Source organism: Clinocottus analis, unplaced genomic scaffold (assembly GCF_023055335.1).
Source record: "Clinocottus analis isolate CAN_PGR_092001 unplaced genomic scaffold, fCliAna1.0.p SCAF_14, whole genome shotgun sequence".
Taxonomy (NCBI): Eukaryota; Metazoa; Chordata; class Actinopteri; order Perciformes; family Cottidae; genus Clinocottus; species Clinocottus analis.
In genome coordinates this window covers 1,284,589-1,304,133 of record NW_027175865.1, presented here as the reverse complement: position 1 = coordinate 1,304,133, position 19,545 = coordinate 1,284,589, and the positions used below count along the sequence as shown (strand labels likewise).

The 19,545-nt window shown below is 45.7% G+C and overlaps 3 protein-coding genes across 4 annotated transcripts; all 3 read right to left on the bottom strand.

The window, feature by feature from the left end:
* Positions 1-1,016: 1,016 nt before the first annotated feature.
* On the bottom strand, positions 1,017-3,976 carry hsd17b8 (hydroxysteroid (17-beta) dehydrogenase 8). Of its 2 annotated transcripts, XM_068575873.1 has the most exons (9): positions 3,826-3,976; positions 2,967-3,169; positions 2,745-2,861; positions 2,560-2,655; positions 2,118-2,203; positions 1,926-2,010; positions 1,534-1,576; positions 1,335-1,409; positions 1,017-1,248 (listed from the first exon to the last, which is right to left on the bottom strand). In XM_068575873.1, the coding sequence occupies exons 1-9, from the start codon at positions 3,869-3,871 to the stop codon at positions 1,229-1,231; spliced, it is 771 nt and encodes a 256-aa protein (XP_068431974.1). In that variant the 5' UTR covers positions 3,872-3,976; the 3' UTR covers positions 1,017-1,228. The 2 variants fall into 2 exon arrangements, with proteins under 2 accessions (XP_068431974.1, XP_068431975.1); XM_068575874.1 differs by lacking the exons at positions 1,017-1,248; positions 1,335-1,409; positions 1,534-1,576 and adding an exon at positions 1,603-1,707.
* Positions 3,977-5,698: 1,722 nt separating this feature from the next.
* On the bottom strand, positions 5,699-13,246 carry daxx (death-domain associated protein). The gene is made up of 11 exons (XM_068576065.1): positions 12,910-13,246; positions 11,704-11,962; positions 10,758-11,156; positions 10,093-10,224; positions 9,867-9,983; positions 9,247-9,478; positions 8,235-8,404; positions 7,897-8,080; positions 7,208-7,748; positions 6,310-6,433; positions 5,699-6,086 (listed from the first exon to the last, which is right to left on the bottom strand). Exons 2-11 carry the CDS (start codon positions 11,941-11,943, stop codon positions 6,027-6,029), a joined length of 2,199 nt encoding a protein of 732 aa, XP_068432166.1. The 5' UTR covers positions 11,944-11,962; positions 12,910-13,246; the 3' UTR covers positions 5,699-6,026.
* Positions 13,247-13,803: 557 nt separating this feature from the next.
* tapbp.1 (TAP binding protein (tapasin), tandem duplicate 1) lies at positions 13,804-18,648 on the bottom strand. The gene is made up of 8 exons (XM_068576297.1): positions 18,343-18,648; positions 17,289-17,465; positions 16,574-16,822; positions 16,131-16,490; positions 15,690-16,013; positions 15,178-15,279; positions 14,984-15,012; positions 13,804-14,879 (listed from the first exon to the last, which is right to left on the bottom strand). Exons 1-8 carry the CDS (start codon positions 18,401-18,403, stop codon positions 14,868-14,870), a joined length of 1,314 nt encoding a protein of 437 aa, XP_068432398.1. The 5' UTR covers positions 18,404-18,648; the 3' UTR covers positions 13,804-14,867.
* Positions 18,649-19,545: the final 897 nt, after the last annotated feature.

Here is a 19,545-nt window from a genome sequence, read left to right as displayed (position 1 = left end):
TAGCATGTTGGGGCCCTGTATGATGGGTGTGTAGTGTGTTGGGGCCCTGTGTGATGGGTGTATTGGGGCCCTGTGTGATGGGTGTGTTGGGGCCCTGTGTGATGGGTGTGTAGCATGTTGGGGCCCTGTATGATGGGTGTGATGGGTGTGTTGGGGCCCTGTATGATGGGTGTGTAGTGTGTTGGGGCCCTGTGTGATGGGTGTGTAGTGTGTTGGGGCCCTGTATGATGGGTGTGTTGGGGCCCTGTGTGATGGGTGTGTCTCCCTCTGCTGCAGCACCAACACACACTGAACTCACAGTTGAAGTCCAGCCGCGTGGTTTCTCTTCACCACGTTGCTCACGAGTTGCTGCTGAACACTCAACGGAGCCGTTTGAATTATTTTCCTACATTCCTCAGCGTGTTGACCCGACGTGTTACTTGTCTGCTGGTCGACCCGTCGATTGCCGAACAGAGAATTATGGTCGATGTTTTGATGTATATCCTGAGTGGTTCTAATAATGTGATGACCTGCAGTACATCAATATTCACCTCTGTATCAAAGTAACGGATTAATAAATTATTTGGTGCGAATCATGAACTTTGTCTTTAATCTGTGTTATATTTTTTTCATATTTAAGACCAACATTTTGCAGTTTATTTTTTTTAATTTCAAAAGGTATAAAGTTTAGTTTAGTCCACCAAGGAAGGACAAAACAAGCAAGTTGTTTTTTATAATTTTGATGATGGACCGAACTAAATATTTATTTAGAAACTAGAATTGTTGTGAATACAAAGTTGTCAATCTTTTTAGCGTCAAATGTCTTCTAAAAGGGAGTCTGGTGCGAGTAAACACGACCAGTTTTTGTCCACAGGGACCGCCAGACGCAACACAAAGTTATAACTTTAACTTTGAAATGTATTATAAATGAAAAGACAAGAAAAAAGAAACTCCACAAAAGGTTCTTGGACCACAGACAACATTTGTCTGAAGTGAAAGTCGCATCCGGAGAGGAAATGAAGGGCTTCACAGACACGTGAAGAAAAGTGGTTTTAATTCTGAGATTACAAGTTAAAATATTCCATTCTGTACAGAAATATTACAAACGGGTGTTTATTGGCTCAATAATCGGCTTTACGCTGCGTCCTCCAGCCGCGCAGACTGTAATGATGAAGAAGCAAGTGGACGAGTCACTGAACGACGGAGGAACCGGCCTCCCCGCCGGTCCTCGCCACGCACGGCGGGCGAGTCATCCCATGAAAAGTCCACCTGACAAAGAAGACACAGGCTGAGAAAGATGAAAAACACAAGTGTTGTGACGGAAGCAGCCGTGAGAGGATGGAGTCGTACGGTACCCGTCACTTCCACGCTGGCTCCCGTGATGTACCGAGAGTCGTCCGAGACCAGGAAGGCACAGACGTCAGCGACCTCTGGAGGACAGGAAGGAGTCCAGTGAGGCGAAGAGCAAAGTGACTTTTAGATGACATTTCTAAAAGTGTAGGACTAGCGCGCTACCGAATGAGGACGGAGGTCCAAAGCGATGCGTTCACTGACCTGCGGGCTGCCCCATCCTCCCCAGAGGCACCAGGGACGTCATCTGGTGAGAACAAACACACGACGCAGAGCCGTCAGCTGGTGAACACAGAGAGGCGACGAGTTCCTCTGAGGCAGTTTGTGTCGAGCGGTCGGCGTGATGTGTTCGGTCGCATGAAGTCCACGGTGTTATTCCTGAAAAGGGTTTTATTCGCCGTCTTACAGCTCGATAAAAGGACGCCGCGTCGCCTCCTGCATTAAACAACCTCGAGTCCGGTCCAGCTTCAACTTTAAAACGTTGGATATGAATTCATAATTGAATAAAATGCAGAGTTTCCAGATGCCAATGTTACGACAGCAGGTCAAGGTTGTGTGTGTGTGTGTGTGTGTGTGTGTGTGTGTGTGTGTGTTACCTTGCTGATAACCTTCTCTGGAACTTTATCCGTCATCGGAGTCGATATGAAACCTGGAAGCACACAATTACACCGAATCCCAAACCTGCAGGAGACGAGCGGGAAGAGCAGATGATTATATGTATAGTGTGTGTGTGTGTGTGTGTGTGTGTGTGTGTGTGTGTGTGTGTGTCTGTCTCAGACTCTTCTCACCTGCTGAGCTCTTTGGCAGCCGTCCTGGTGAGACCCTCCACTCCGGCTTTAGAGGCGCCGTAGTTGGCCTGACCGATGTTTCCCACCTGCGGACGGGTACCAAGGAGACAAGGACACAAGGAAACAAGGACACAGGGTCACCGGACAGTTTCACGCAGCAGAGAAGCTCAACCAGCCAGCAGATCCAACCCCACTTTGGCTTCACAGTGTTTGAGAACAAACAAAAGCTCCAGAGGGACTCCTCTCGTGTGCTTTGGGAGACTTTAGGAACTCGGTCAAGTTTAAAATGTATTTCCATCTCTTTTGGGGTCGGACTCCAAGTGAACTAAAGACAGGTCCTCGGTGAAAATGCTGACCACCTCGACCCTTCTAAAGTTGGCACGGTCTTCTAGAGAAAAACTCTAAAAGCTTGAGCTCAATACTTCACGTGTAAAACAGAAACCTTTCCCACGATGCTGCCCACAGTGACGATGGATCCTTTGGGTGCTCCGCAGGCCACCAGAGCCTGAGCCACAGCCTGGAGGACCAGGAAGGAACCCTGGAGGAACGCAGGAGGAGAGACGGCTGAATGACGGGCGTCACCGAGTTCTGCTCTCCGCTGGACCAGAGGCAGAGATTGACGCCTACCTTCAGGTTGACCTGGAGGACTTTGTCAAACTGGTCCTCGGCCATGTTGAGCAGGAAGTCGTCCTGGGTGATGCCTGCTGCGTTCACGCACATCGAGGGAGGCTGGAAGTAGTGAGTCTGCAGAGGGGAGAGAGCGGGGACAGCGGCCATCACAGCAGAGAAAAGGTACGAGGCCCAACCCCCCGAGAGAGAGCACAAATGTCCCGTCGTCTGACCACGCACCTGTATCCTCGTGAGCAGCTTCTTCACGCTCTCCTTGGACGACACGTCCACCACCGCCGCCATGTGAACCTGTCCCCTGAGGTCGCCCGGCAGCCGCCCGAGGGTCTCGGCGGCCGACTCCTGGCTGATGTCGGCGACCACCACGGAGGCGCCCTCGGAGGCCAGGCGATGACACACCGCCCGGCCAATCCCACTGCCGCCTCCTGGAGAGAGAGGGAGGAGGGGGCATTATGAGGTCATCAGGACAGACGAGTCCATAAAGAGCGCTGCGGCTCGTTTCAGGAATACACGAGGGCTTCATTGTTTCAGAGGGGCCAGGACAAGGTCGAGCAAGGTCATTTGTTTTCCTTATGATTAGCCCCGAGGTGCAGGCCTCTGTGCATTTAACAGACAATTATCATTGCTTTGCGTCAGTGTTTTTATTATTATCATAAGATATGTATATATCATATGTTGTGTCTGTCTTACAGAGCATTAGCTTACACTGTCTGCTGTTATACAAAAGTATGCTTCACTATTTATATTATAACTAAAATGCTTTGAAACTATTTCACCACATATATAGCTCAAGTGTAATGTTGCTGCTTTACTGAATTACAGAAGGGAATGTCTTTTGGTTGGACACTTTTTAGTCTAGTCCAGAATAATCCAGAAAAAAAAGTAATCATAATTTGCAGCTCCAGGTTATAATACCCTTTTAGCTCAGTCCTGGTGGCACTACTTTCTACAGTCTCGGCTCAGAGCTGCTGACGCTTCTACAAGGTCAACAATGGACCTTCACAAACCAGCAGGACTCCGCTGGCGGTAGTCGGTCCCACCGGGGAAACGGACGGACTGTCTGTGGAAAAGAGAAACGTACCCGTGACCAGAGCCAACCGGGACGTGAGCCTTGTGGCGGCCGCCATGATGGGGTTTGTAGTTCGTGGCGGGAGTGATCCGGTCAGTACCAGGCAGCGGATGTATCGCGGAGAAGCGCCTCGGTCATTCCCCAAGAAGTTTAACGTCCATATAACCGGCACTTCCGCATCCATAGCGCATGCGCAGTGGCGTTTAACGTCAACATACAGCTAGAACCACGAAGTATTGAATACATTTTGTATATTCAAGAACAAGTTCAAATCCAAAACAGAAGAGAAAAGCAACAAAGAGGCTTTGTGTATATATATATTTATAAAAAAGTATAATTTATTTATCAAAATTGAAAAGAAAAGAGAAAGAAAATAAATCACAGTTCATTATGGATCACTCCGCTGCATAAATGAGGCCCGGTCGGTCGTAGCTGTAGATCTACATTCTATTATGTCTGAAAAGTTATTTCACCTGTGTGGAAAAAACCCAAAACCACCTCTCACCAAGAGACCCAGCAGCCAAGGAAACAGAGATCTTTGAGATTGCAACTTTTAACAACTCAATAAAAACTAAAAGGGGAAACAAATCCAGTATTTTAAATACAGCAGGGAAGTAGAAACCCCAATCGTAATGCTAACCGTATCTGAAACCCCAGTGTATGGACACAAGGGGATACAAACAAATGATTACATTTGTAGGAAAGTAAATCCTTGCGTGTCAGAATAAAATGTCCTTATGGCCAATAGACTGAGGAGTTTAGGATCCCCAACTGGTCCCGGTATATTTAAAACAAACACATCTATGGATGGATATGTAGTTATCGTGGCATTTTTGTGAGGAGGAGAAGCCTCGACGTCGACACATCTCATGCAGAGACCAAAACCAACCACGCGGTAGCCCCAAGTGCATCAGTTTGGGATCATTTTCAGCTGTGGATGAACACACATTGGGTGCTCTCATGAATCCAGGGCATTACAAGTGAGACTGACTAACACTGCAGAGTCCACCTTCATCTTAATGACGCAACATGTCCCCCCAGTGCACAAGTAGGGAGAAGATATAGTAACAATAACAGTTTTGATCTTTGCACAGGATTTGTTGACAGTAAGAAACATAAGATATTGCTTCACCTCATCCTTAAAACATTCGTGTATGAGACGTGTCAGCGTTGGTCATTTAAACCAAAAAACTACCTGGAATCTATTCAGCTACCCTGCAGCAGACGTTGGTCTGAATACAACAAGAAAAAAGAAGCAACTTACTTTATTACGAATCTAAAATATAGAAATAGTTTGGAGAGGAACATAAAATCAATTTTAAATTGTTCTCCAATATCAAAACGACAAACAAAACAGCTCACCGGGTCAATGAATCGTCATAAATAGCAAGTAAAACAATGGCATCATACAGCCCTCCCCCCTCTGCTTTATGAAAGGAAAACTCGTTTGAAATATAAAAATGTAAACAAACTGGCAGTGAGCTACCGAAGCCGTCGCCAGTCGAGTGTCTTGTGGAAACAGCGCCGTCATGTTGGGGCCGCGCCCTCCAGCTGCACAGTTCATGTTTTTCAGGCACTGGTTTCTCACCTAAAAGCCCCTCGAGCAAAGGTTCTCCTCATTCCGCTGCAACAACCAGCTGACGCATTATTAGTGTTGCAGGAAACCCCGCGACTGAGGTTTTGGCTGCTTGGACCGCCCCTTTGTCTCCAACGAGTCGTCTCTTTACTGCACCCCAAAAAAATAAAAAAGGCCGAGGTAAACATCAGCCGACGTCTCTCCGCTGCTCTCGGTGCTGCTCACAGCTGAACTCGAGACTCCTTGATTTTCCCCAACAACAAAAACAGAATCATGTCCTGTTCAAACAGCGTTTTTTTTCTTCAAATCTTAGGTTTCAATTGTTTTTTTATTCAAGTCTGTTACAAAAACACCTGTCTTGGTTTTTGTTTGGTTGTAATCAAGAGACACGAGGTACGACATTTATTGTCTGTCTTGCACGGCTACGAATGGCAGTCGTGCAGTTTTTGTAAAAACTTGATATCAGTTTAAATCATATACTCTCATTTTGGGGGGAAAGAAAAATGGAGCTTCGTCCTCTTCTTACAAGCCAGCGGGACAAGGACGGTGCTTAAAAATGCACCCGTTCGGGAACAAGGATCCCCCAGAGCTCAGGTGAGCTGTGGACCGGTCCTGCAGCACAGCGAGAGGTCATAGGTCACTCGGAGTCTGAGAGGATGATGACCTCGTCCGGGTCACACTGTGTGGACACGTTGACCTGGAAACAAACACGCTGCGTGACTACAGAGAGAACCGCGCTCGTTGTGTTCTTGTATTCTTTATGAAGAACATCTGAATGAATCAGCCAATTAACAAATGTATGATTGAATTCAATATTCATGGAAATAATATTTAAAAAAAACATTCTGTGATGGTAATTTATTGCATTCTTAAATTGAGAGACAAAGTGGTGAACCACGGCCAGCTTCCTGAGCACACACCTTGTTTTTCTTGGGCGGCGGCGTCGACTGGGAGCTGCTGACCATCTCGTGTGTTGGAGTGTCTGCTCGGGTCGACTCGGCCGTTTGCGGAGAGTTGCAGCTGAAATCTCCTGAATCCACCTCGCTGTGAGGGAAGCGGGGGGGATGCCGAGAGGGACCGGGCGGACGAGGTATTTGGGAGAGAATAAATAAGGAGGTCAGAGGAAAAGCAAACAAAGGTTCAACTACCTGCTCATAGATTAATCCAGAGCGATATTAATATTATCTAACATTGTTATACATCAATAACATTGATCTAGAGTTATGTTTTTCTGAAAGTCGCATTATAGACGTGCTGTTTATTACAAGCTCGAGCTCTCTGGACCACTAGACCCCCTTGGACAAAAATCAGTCTACTGCTGCATTGATTGTTAGCTAGTTAGCGTTATTGTGTGACTTTGGTGGATCTGAACTAACACTATGAATCCCCAAAGTCAAGCAAACAGCAGTAGACCAGCAGCTCCTGTGTCCTGCACGGTAACAGGAAGAGAGAGTAAACAGTGGCTCAGAAAGAGCCGTCTGACGGCACCATGAAGCAGAGAACAGATTCTAAAAATAACATCAAACATCAACTGATACAGATGATTTTAAAATAAGTTTCTCCATCGACTCCAAGTAACACCGTCGACACATGACAACTTCATACAACTCCACTCATTAAAAAGAAAACAGCACGGTCCTGTAAGAGCCTCGTTCCTGTTTTGTTTAGCCTAAAACAATGCAACTGACGTTTTCAAGCGATTCACTGAGGCATGCGAGGTGTACTTCACTAGATTCACGCCTATTGATTTGCAGCGTTCATATTCACGTCCTTCATGTCCTGCAGTCGTTCTCCAGCAGTAACAAAGGGCTCCCGTACCTGTCGTGGATGAGTATGTGCTTGTTATTCCGGGAGTTCCCCGGCGACATGTCCTCCCTCTTCCTCTTCTGGCTCCTCGTGGTTCGCACGCCGGGCGGCGGCGACGTGCCGGTGGTCGTCTGCGCGTTGCTGCAGTTTTCCACGACGATCGAGGGCGACAGCGGCAGAGACACCACCCCGTTGGCTGTGGCCGGGGAGACGCCCGCGGGGTCCTTGCTGACCAGCACGACCGAAACACGATTGGAGGAACTCTCGGGCTCCTCCGGCCCCGCGTGGGTACCGTTAGACAACGCCGCCCGGTCGTCGGTCTGCGTTGGCTCCGATTGGCTGGGGCTCTGTCGAGGGGAGGGGCCGTTGGACCGCGGGGAGATTTGGGGCCGGCTCTCGTCAGAGAGAGGACTGAGTCCACCCGCGGGCTCCTCGTCCTCTTCTTCTTTCACGCTTCCTTCTTCCCCTCCGGCCAACCGATCCGTCGGGTCCTCCGAGTTGGCACCGTCGCACGCCGGGTCCGCCTCGTCAGCGTCCTCGTTTTCGTCACCGTCTACAAGAAAAAAAGGGGAAATGGATGCAATGAATTCTTTGTCTCTTCCACTGATACGATCGGAGAGATTCACTAAACCAAAATATGTCAAAGTAGCAGGAAACTGGATTTACCATGAAAACTCTTTAGTGAACGTCTCTGCTCTTACCCGGTCCGTCCTGCTGGATGCTGGCCTGGATCTCTTCCTCAATGTCTGGGTCTGATGATTCTTCTTCTTCATCATCGTCGTCGTCGTCCTCCTCCTCCTCTTCCTCTTCTTCATCGTCGTCGTCTTCCTTCACCACTGCCGCGCCATTCACCTTTTTATGTCCTTCGTTTTCTGATTTGTTGGCCTGAACAGAAGGAAGCAGGACGTATGCATCAGAATCTAACCCTTTGATGTTGAGTTATATTTCTGTATCATTTTATTTGTTAGAGATCGTCGGGATGAAACGTTTCCAGGAACACATTTCTCCAAAAGCAGAGGGTTGTCCTCCTTCCACACACCTCCTTCTCCTTGCTGTCTCTCTCCAGCCGCCTGGCTCGGTTCCGCTCATCCGTGTCCTCTTGTCTGTTGGCGTACCGGGTCACGACCTCCTCCAGACGGGTCAGAGCCATTTCTCTGTTCGACCGAAGCCGCCGCAGCAGCGAGGGGTCCGACATAGCCGGGTCGGTGCCTTTAGAGGGGGGTGGGGGAGAAAAAGGGTGGAACAGAGGGGGAAAGATGGGAGGGATGAGTTTTTTTTTGGTTTTGCATTCTGCGGCTCACTTTATTGCAGTTTCACAAGCGTGTCGGAGAACTAGAGCGGCCTTAAAGTAACTTAGAAAAATGAATGTCCTCCCCTCCCTCCAGTTAGCGTTTGGTTTACCCCGACTGGGCTGAAGAAACATGGCCGTGGACTCCGTGAACAGGAGCCGATGTAGACATGAAGGGCTCATTCTCAGCTAACAAAATACACAATTCTTAGGCGATTACACAATAAAAGAAAACACAAAATGCTACACCCTGGTTGATAAATCATGTTTCACACAGTCAAAACTAAACTAAAGTGTCCAAATGTAAGTAATAAGTGTTTTAGAAACAAGTGTGAAAAGAATTTTACTTGAAGGAGACAGATTTTTGGAATATCTGTACCACGAAGCTGTAACTGTTATTGTACTTTATTAATCTTTTTGTTTTTACGAACAGACCAAAAGCTAAAAGAAGAGTCTAAAATGTAATTTAGGATAGGAATATATAACCATTTTGTTGCTTCTACCTATACCTTTTCAGTCTCTGTTTTTGTATATTATATAGAATAATATTGTATTATAATGATTGACTGAATAAAACAAACAAAACAAGTGTCAACTAGCAGCACTTCCACGGCCCAGACAGTAACATTTATATTCATACCCATGTGCCCTTAAAGCTTTGTTCAAAAACACACAATAAAAGGTTTCTTGTGGTTGATAACCTGCCGTTCTGTTGCGTCCGAGTCACAGCAACCAGCAACCGGCAACCAGCAGGCGGCCTTACCGGGCTTGTACTCGTCGGTGAGGTGCGAGCCGAAGTTGAACACCAGGTCCTGGTGGCGTCTCTTCTGCATGGTGCTCCCGGTCTCGATGAAGGCCTCCTGGGCGATCTGGTTCAGCTGCTTCTGGGCCAGGCACAGGTTGTGCCGCTCGTTAGCGCGCCGCACCTGCTGAAGGATGTCTTGGTAGTCCGGAGGGTTCTGATGGGCCTCGGGACTGTTGATGAAGCGCTCGATCTGACGGGGAGGGAGGGAACGACATCGTCAGACGCACACGTACGTCTTTGTCTTCTCGTGTAACTTTGCTTCTATGTGAGGTTTTGAAAGTTAAATTCCAGATATTTTCCAATTTGCATCAAGTCATTTTGAGGTTCTGCAATGTTCAGTTTTGTATTGTGCTCTCAATGATTTTTAAAACCTAAGTAAAAAGAGTTATAGCTGCACGGGTGTTAGTTTCAGAGGGTCGGCTCATATAAAATGAATACTCCTGAGCTTTAGATGTACCCGAGAGGGTCAGAGGTCACTACCGATATCGACTGTGGGAGCCAGGATCGAGATAAAACCACCCGATCATCTTATAAAGGTTCGGGACACTTGAACTGACTGGAACCAACAAGCGGCTCACCCTCCTGTTGATCTCGGGGTAGCGGGTGCTGGTGTATGGGATCCTCTGCTCGATGACTCGGCCCGTTAGTGTGCCGCAGTTCTTCAGCTCGCACAGCGTTTCATGAATCTTCATCATCTGGAAGAGAAGAAGCGAGGGGAGAGATTTTTTTTTCCTCCACTTTTTCCCTCGCTGGCTTTCGGCAGCGTTCATGAGCGGAGAGGCCTCATGGCACTTTCAGGCCCACCTTGCGTTTCAGCCTGTGTTCCTGGATGTACACAGAGTCCTCGGTCCCCAGGTCGTCTAAATCCAGCTCGGCCTGCTGCAGGCGGCAGATTTCGTCGTTGTACACCTTCAGCAGGTTCTCCAGGTACGCTATCTGAGGGAGAGGGAGAACAAGGTGTGGAGGGTTAGCACGTCTGCCCACACGGACTCTGGTTGCGTTTCCTCCATCAAGTTGAAAGGCGATAGAAGAATTAGCGACGTTGGTTCATGGTTTCTAGCTTACAAAGTAAAAACAAGACGACACTGTAATGAGGCACTAATAGCATTAAATTACCTGAAAAGAAAACCTTAATGTTTCCCTTCAAAAACAATACACATAAAAACATGTATCACAAACCCATTTACTGCACAGTGAACTCAAGGAACGGGAGCAAACACATACTTACAAACTCTTGCTACAGTTAGATTTAACCTTTCCTTTATCCTTTTTTACTACAACTTTATTTACAAACTCATTGACTCATACTGCTTGACTGTATTAGTGTTATCATTGGTACTTTTCTGTCCTCCAAACTGATCATTTCCTGTTCTACTTTTATGAAAAGCCCTTCATAATCACTGAACACAAATAACATTATTAACATTAGTCAACAAACACCACTCATCACGTCGTTGTTCAACACTAACCTGTCTCCTCGATGCTCTCTTTGCCTTCTTCTGTGCTTCCGGTTCCTGATTGTCGCCCTCCTGTTTTACCCCATCCTCTTTCCCATTCATCTTGTCTTCCCTGTCGGGCAGATCAGAGGAACACGGGACCAAACTCGACGTTGAGGTAGAAGGCTTTGGTTCCACCTTGGTGAGCGTCTGCCTCCTCTTCTCTGCGTGCTGCCTGAGTGATGTGCAAAGTTCATTGATGTAGACAAAGGCTTTGGAGCGTTTGGACTGAATGTGAGTCAAACATCGGCCCACTGTGTTCCTGAACTCCACGGATGAGAGATACTCCTGGGAGGACTTGGCATGCTTGGTTTGGAGGAAGATCAACACCTCGGGGCAGTCCTGGGTTATGGTTGAGCATTGCTCCACAAACTGCGAGGAAAGAGAACAGAAAACACGAGAGATGAGGAGGAAAAGAGGCAGAGGAGGGACACAGATCGCTAATTTATCCTACACACTCACTGCAATGACACAGATCTGGAAAAGCCATTGGTTTAGGATGCATTCGAGACCTTTGGCGGCTAAAGCGCTTTCATATCTTGACAATTGATTGCATTCCACCATCTTTTGCATAACTGCGTGCGCACACTCGCTTATACGAACAGTTTTACATCTATAATAACAGTCCACACCCAGTTTAAATGTAATGTGTGTTTATGATTAGATAAAGATATCACGAGATACAAAGATCAATGACATGAAAAGGGAGATTTTCTTTCCAGCGTGTATATCGGTTCCCATTTCATACAACCAATTTTATCAAGAAGAGAAATAAACACAGCTACCACCCAAAGGCCTATATACTTTGGACTGGACATGTATATTTGTCTCGAGTTTATAACAGAAAGACGACAATTATTGACACGATTTGAGGGAACAGTTGTTGTGTCAGTCGTGCCCGTAAACCATATGAGCTCACCTCAGTGAACAGCCTCTGGTTCTCGGCATGCAGAACATGCGTGTCCTTCTTCGCAGAGGCAAAAGGCGACTGGGTAATGTGGGTCGGGGCAGGCTGCGGAGCTCGGCGTGGCAAGACCTTTTTGGCTTGTTGATGGGAGGACGAGGCAGAGGCAGCGCAGGAAGGTTGAGGACTCTCCTCGTCGTCGTCATCGTCGAGGACAATGATCTTATCTGCCATCGAAGCGGGAGCCACGGCCATCCAAAACGTCTGTCGACTTCTGCTCTCAGAAAATATAAATCACGTTGAATGTTGATCCGGGCAACCGAAGGTACAAGACGTCAAACAAGCACACGGACGTTGAAGATCAAGCAACATGAAACGTGCAGTACTCTGGCATAACATGAAGGATGTGGTGGGTTTAGCAACTGTACTAATGACAAAAGACTGACGTATGCTTTGTATTAATAATCTAAATAAGCTAGTAACTAAAGGAGTAGTAATATTGGCTTCCAACATGTAGTGGCATTATAAAGCAAGCATTAAATGGAAACACTTGATACAAGTACCTCAATATTTTACTAAAGTACAGTACAGTATAAAAGTGAGGAATATTCTCTAATGCACTATATTATAACGTATTTCCATGCATGCTGCAGAGAGTCTCTCCATCTACTCGTCACTATACAGAGCTGCTGGAGACCACTTTAGTAACTTTAGTGGTCGGTGTGGGGCAAGTACGGAGCCCCTGAAGGGACATGGTAGCTGTTCTGTTATGGGGTGGGGGGATTTGGCGTTTGTGAGGTGAAACAAAAGAAATAAAACTCGCGTTGTTGTTTTTTTGTGACTCGTCAACGTCTTTTCTCTTTTCATACGATGACCCTTCAGGGGCTCCGTACCGTTGTTACATGTAACAGTCCGTGTGGCGTTCTCCCTCTTTTTCCTTTCTTGATGTATATACTTCACACAGACACAATAAAACAAACTGAAACATGGGCCATATGTTGGCGAATTTAGCTAAGACTCTAGAACCCTTTAGCTCGAACATTATCTGTGGTTTAAGAAATTAAACTGACAGTCAGACGACAAGAAGTGAGCGTGAAGAGCGACGTGACGGAAGGTTGACGCCACATTAACATTAGCTTCGTTACAGATGGTCAACAGACCGAAAGCTTTCAATACGAAATACCTACAACACATCATAACACACTCACACACACACCTTACCGCTTGTTTATGACCCGTTTGACGTGGCAACGGAAAAAGATAACGCTTCGCCACAATGCACCATTAAAAAGCTGCGTTTAGTTAGGTGAACGTTGGTTAGCATTAGCTAGCTAGTTATTTAGCATTGTGACAAGTGGCGTTAAGTGCGCGAAGTAAGAAAATAACGAGCCGGAAGAAGAGCCGGCGTGTTGTTCTTAATCACACAATCCAAGGTCACTAGACAAACTAATCCACGGTACTAATTAAAAACAGATTTCTTCATCCCATATACTTTCTTTTGACCAAAACAATGCTTATCGATTTTGCTCTGCCGTGGACTAGAGAACGTAAGGCTGGTCGAAAGTGTACCCGCTAAACTCATACCAGCACCAACGCCTCTGATTGGTTCATGGATGGTGGACGGCCAGTAATGTCGTTCGCTATTGGCTGACAGGCTCCCGTTGAGGGCCAGCGATGTATTTTGATATTTTATTTTTTTAAACATAAAAAAACAAGATAACAGATGATTAAAAACGAAAGGTAAAGTTATATAAATTATTGACGTTGTATCAAACACAAATTGTAACTTAAATCGAATGACAAACAACAAACTGGTGGACATAAGAAAGACGCATTAAGAGCTATATCCCGTTTGCAGTTATTCTCATAGATTAATAAATCTATGAATAAATGTGTTTTTCCAAACCTTGACAGATTTTTATACTTTAGATGTTTTAAATAATTGCATACTGATTGATGATATATTAATAAACTATTAATGTATGACGAGTTGTTCATATTGAAGTTGTTGTATGTGTAATCTCATTAATTTGTTTTATATCTCTATTCTGTCTGTCTAAAATTCTAACATATTTTCAGGTTTAAAAACACCACTCCAATACAACACGTTCCCCGTGTAGTTTTATTCTGAAAAGAACAACGGAAGTCACACGTTCTCATTAATGCTTGCTTGACTTTCACTTGGTTGAATCGTCAATAGACTTTTTCACTTAGTACTTTACTACATCCAAACTGTGATCTTAATAGATGTTTATTTCGAGGTATGCCTCATGCATGTGGAATAAAAACACGACAGCCATTACAGTCTGTTAAAATACTTCAATATTAATTAATCTAAGAAGAGACATTTTCCCCATTATGCGATCATAAATTAATACATAATTATTTTCAGTTTATTTTCGAAGAATGTGGCATACATACGCAGGCTCGACGATCATCTAAAAACGGGAAACCGGAGGCGGCATGTCTTTTTAATTTTAATTATAATCCTAAAATTCTAAACACACATTTTGATTTTCCCTGCAGTCCAACTATGCCCTCCGTTTGTACCATTTCCTTCACATCTCTATATAAATTTAATAGTGCATCAGCCCAGGCTGGTGGAGCATCTACCGACACACAATACCACACAAACACACACAAGAGAAAAAACATCAGAATATGTACACACACGTTATTGTTTCTATATTTACAAAAACTGTATTCTTTGTTTGTGGGTTTGGAGCTTAGTCTAATATTAACTTTACTGTCCTCGATCATTAACACAAGATCTTTTATTAGTAGTATTTTTTTCTGGTTCTTGAACATAGAGGAGGATCATCTCCAAATTGGAGCTGATATTTCAACACTATTTAAAAAAAAATTCTGGCACCTCTCCAGCGTTCATGACAAGACTCATTATGTAAACAGTGGGAGGCCAATATGACAGAACAGCTAGCTGCTTTAAAGTGAAAGAAATATCACACAAAAACATGTTCAGATTGAGCAGAAGCCTTACATCACTATCAACAGATCTGGACCTGTGAAAAAATAATTTGAAATTGAGAGATTTAACCGCGGTAGCTAGAAAAACACACAACTGTCTGCAAGGAGGACAGTCACTTCTAAAAACCTCATCCCAAATATCCAAACAGGTTGGTTCAGTATCACGCTTCCACAGCAGTTGACTTTGCTCATCTTTACTTGTCTTTCTGTAAGTGAAGAAGTGGAAAGTTTTTATATAAAAGGAGACATTTAAACCAGGAGTGGACAAGTGGTGGAAAACGGTCAGAATTGTACATTTTGTGAACGTTACCTTGTCTTGTTGACCAGCCTCATCTGAGCCTGCGTGCAGTGAAAAGATTTTTAAAAAAAAGTCAAATATAGAAATGGAACTGAAGCACCTTAATGTATCTTTTTAAATTTAAATGGTGAGACAGCATCAACAGGTGTTAGACAATTATGACTCAGTCAGTAAATGCAGCATATTCCTTCCGGATTATTTGCTACCTGAGCTGGCGAAGGTCCAAGAGACGAACTTGATGAGACCGTAGAGCACCAGCGCTACACCCACCATCGCCATCGAGTCCTCAATGGAGGGGGAGCTGAACCCTGAAAGAAATTAATTTTAGTTCAGAGCTGCATATCCCACCGGAGGCTTCACATGTAGCAGATGAGTCAAAAATAATCTCATGATTGTCTCATGAGTATGTTTTTACTGGCGGAGAGAAGAGAACGACTCTACTTCTTCGTCCTCTGTTGATAATGTCAGTTCATTTTCATGTACGTTTTACACTAAAATGGCCAGATCTCACACGTTGGACCTTGTAAAAACGGCTTCACATGACTGCGATGCTTCCTTTATAACCAGGAAAACACAATATGTAGGCTACAGTATATTATAATAACCAAAAATAACATCTGGGCAGTTTTACATAGATGCACCTGCCTTTTCTATTTCAACCTTTACTGGTGGTGAGCAGAAAAATCACGACTTCTCTCCTTATATTCTTCATCATTACCGATGACGTTGAGGGTCACGCTGGCCCGCCGCGTGCCTCCAACGTGGACCGCCACGCAGGTGACCTCCCCTCCTCGGCCCAGGTCCAGCTTCGTGGTGTCCAGCTCCAGCCGGGAGCTCTGGCTGTAGGTCCCGTCCCAGGCCTGCCTGTGGCCCGTCACGCTGCCGGACCCCAGGGGCCTGGCCGCCCCATCGGCGCCTTTGAACTCCCAGCTCAGATCCAGGGTGAGAGGGGCGAAGCCGGACGCCTCGCACTGCACGGTCAAAGTCTGGCCAGGAACGGCGAGGGGCAGAGGGGATGGGTGGACGGAGAGGGATGGAGGCTCTGGGGGGAGAAGACAAAAGAGAAGACAGGAAGAGTTATTGACAATCTGGTTCAATGAAATCTAGCTTCTTCTGGAGGTTAATATTGACACCGGATACTAAACGATTCCCTCCTCACCGACAACCTCGAGCTCCAGCGCCACCTGAGCCACAAGGTACGCCAGATACACCGTGCAAATGTACATCCCGGAGTGGTGCACCTTCGCCTCCGGCAGGATCAGGGACGCGTTCCCTTTCCCGTGCAAACCCTCGAAGTCCAGCGTGGCCCCTTCCTCCCGTGCGTCGGCCAGGCGGTCCGCTTTGCCGTCGTAGGCCAGAACCAAGCGCCCGGCGCCCCTGAACTGGTAGCGCCACTCCACGGCGAAGCCTGACCCGGCCAGCGGCGAGGACGGGTCGGCCCAGAAGCCGCAATCCAGCACCACCGGTTCCCCGAGTCTGGACTGCACCGAGGCGGTTCTACTGGTCACGCTCAGCGCCACTGAGGAGACAAGAGAGTCAAATTGTGTGTGCCGCATTTTTTTTAACCGTGTCGCGGGTCGCCCCTCGCTAACGGATCATTACCGCGGTGCTCTTTGGATGCCGTGGGCGCGCGCGTGACCGTGGAAATGGCCAGCTGTCCGTCGAGGCCCCGGAAGGTGGTGGAAAACCAATCGGCCTGCAGGTAAATGGGGCTGGAGGCGGAGTCTGTGAGGGGAGCGACCCATTTGAGGGTGGAGGGCTGCGGCAGGAAGGGGTTGATCTCACACTCGGGCTTCTCCAGAGAGCCTCTGGAGCGGATGAGAGCGCGGTGGCACAGGGTGGCAGCTGGGTCTGAGGAGGACAGCAGACGGGGTCACACATGCTCACTTATACGTGAAAGAAATCAGGAAATGTAAAGAGGGAGATGACAGAGAGAGAAATACTAGGCCTGCTTTAAAAATAAAAAAATGTAAATCACAATTTTTCCCCTCTTTTCTGATAATATATATATATATATATATATATATATATATATATATATATATATATATATATATATATATATATATATATATATATATATAATTGATGTAATACAAAAAAGGAAAGATGCGTTTTAATACATAAAATGTAGAGGATGAAGGAACACATGATTGCTGCATTGGTGTCGAGTATCGATTTGATGCTCTCCTTATACTTTAAAGGTATACAGAAGAGCACACACACACACACACACACACACACACACACAGTGTATACAGGATGCACACACTCCCTCTCCTCAAATGTCCTGCTCTGCATGGCGTTTTGAACTGACCGGTGATAAAGTAGACCCTGTCGCTGGCGGAGGGAGCCGGTCGGGTCTCTGCGGCGTTGCCGTCTGTCCTGATGTGAAGCACAGACGTCTCCTGGCTTGTAGCCGCAGATAAACCTCCTCGACCAGTCTTCTCCTGCACAAACCAGCACTCCAACACTGGACAGCTGCCGCTGCAGGCTTTGGAGAACAGGTTTAACAAGGAATTAACAATATTAAAAATAAAAAAAACACAGTTGAACAGTAATAATAATCAGATTACACTATATTCTGATAATATAGTCCATAGCATGTTATCTTATTCAGTGGCACCAACCCTTAATATTTACCAATAAACCATTGTGTCTCTAGTATCCTTCCATTACCTTTTATCTTCTATTCATGTAAAATAAGGCATGTTGCAGTGGTCATTGTCACAGGAATATAAACTACAGAGGCAGTTCTGACCAGCATCACGGCACTGCAGGAACAAACCCGAGCAGACAAAACATAAAAGCAAAAGTAAGACTCCTCCTTTGGGTTTTATTGACTGAGACCTGGAGTTGGTGTTTCCTCTCTCGCTGCTGGGCGTTACCAGTGTCGGCCACGAGAGGGCGCTGCTGCACCCAACGCGTCGCACCAAGGTCCCTTCGGAAATGTACCGTAATGAACGTAATCTCTGTTAAAGTGTAAAATATGCGATGGACAGGGAACTGCTTTACACATTATATTACGTGGATGGATGTCATGCTTAATTCGGCATATGAAGATTCCGACTAAGAACCACACATACTTTAGTAGTTTGAGAGTGGAAGTTCACGTAAAAGTTAAAGTTTGCACACTCCTCCATTGCCACGTTATACTTATAAACAGCTGTTTTGCTATAAGTATTGACTTTCTCTAATATTAATATGTATATAGCAAACAATATCAGCCATTAACGTTATGCATATGTTATCTAGCCTGGCTGTGTGGGTAAAATACGGCTGTATTTCGTAGTACAGTAGCAGCAGAGGCAAAATAGTGACAGACATTTTTCTCCATTAAAAACGACAGATATATATTATTCCCGCCTTACCTTTGATGGAGCAGATGGCTGCCACCAGGCACAGCTTGTAGATGGCGGAGCAGGTCGTCATGGCCGTGTTTTGCTTCTGCTGTCTGACTGACAAACAACGCAGACTTCACTTCACGTCGCTGGTTTTCCCCTTCAACTCCGGGTTTCTTTTTAGTTTCACTTTCACGTACAAGCTGCGGAAACAATACACGACTTTACCGTTCATGCTTTCAAAATAAAGCCGCCATGATCCACGCCTGGCGACATCAAAGGTTAGGTTATAACTGACAATAAAATGGACTGCACATTTAAAGACAAGCCATTGGTAAGGACTAAAAATAATGGAATAGTTTGAACTGCACCAGGTGAAGTTCCTCAACTCGGCCGCAAGATGGCGATCTTTACCACACAATAATGCATCACTACCTTCACGTGTCCTCATGTCAACTTCATTCTCAACATACTCATACTTATGGAAGGAAGAATCCTGTCTGTGAGGTCAGAGGTCAAATGAGGACGGACCAGAGACACATTGAACAGCATTGTTTATTGTGTATACACACTGTACACATGCACGCTTAGTTTGTATCAATCAGGTCAAAGAGGGACAAGACCAGAGTGTTATGTTCTTGGACTGGACAAATACTTTCCATTCAACATATTTACCATGTATAGGTTATTTTTTCTGTATATGTATACCGTCAGGGAGCAAGGAGATACAACAAACCTGCAGAACGTTGTGTCACACAACAACACACAAACGAAACTTAACTGGCCTCGTCAGGTGATTTCACAGAAATGCTCCACAGGGATGTGCTGCTTCTGTCCAGCAGAGGCGCTGTGACACCGTTGGCGAGTCCTGGGAAAGATGTTTCCCTCCTGCAGTTTATCCTTTTAAAAACCAGAGGATCCTAATCTGGATACTTTGGGATTTTTTGCAAATAAAACATATAAATCACAAGAAAATATATTGAAGTTATACACCAAATTAATAACCAAAGCCTCAGTCAGCCATTTAAAAAAAAACTCAAACAGAAAAAAAGATAATCATAAAAGTATAAAACAAAACAAAAACCCAAATCAGCCCAAAATCAGCATGTTTCCAGAACCAGCAACCCTTAGCTTGGTGCTATCAGATAAATCCTGATGTCCAGAAGCAAGGCAATTCCACACAGATTCCAGACATGCCTTCAATATCCTTCTACCTCAAAAAACGAGGGAGAT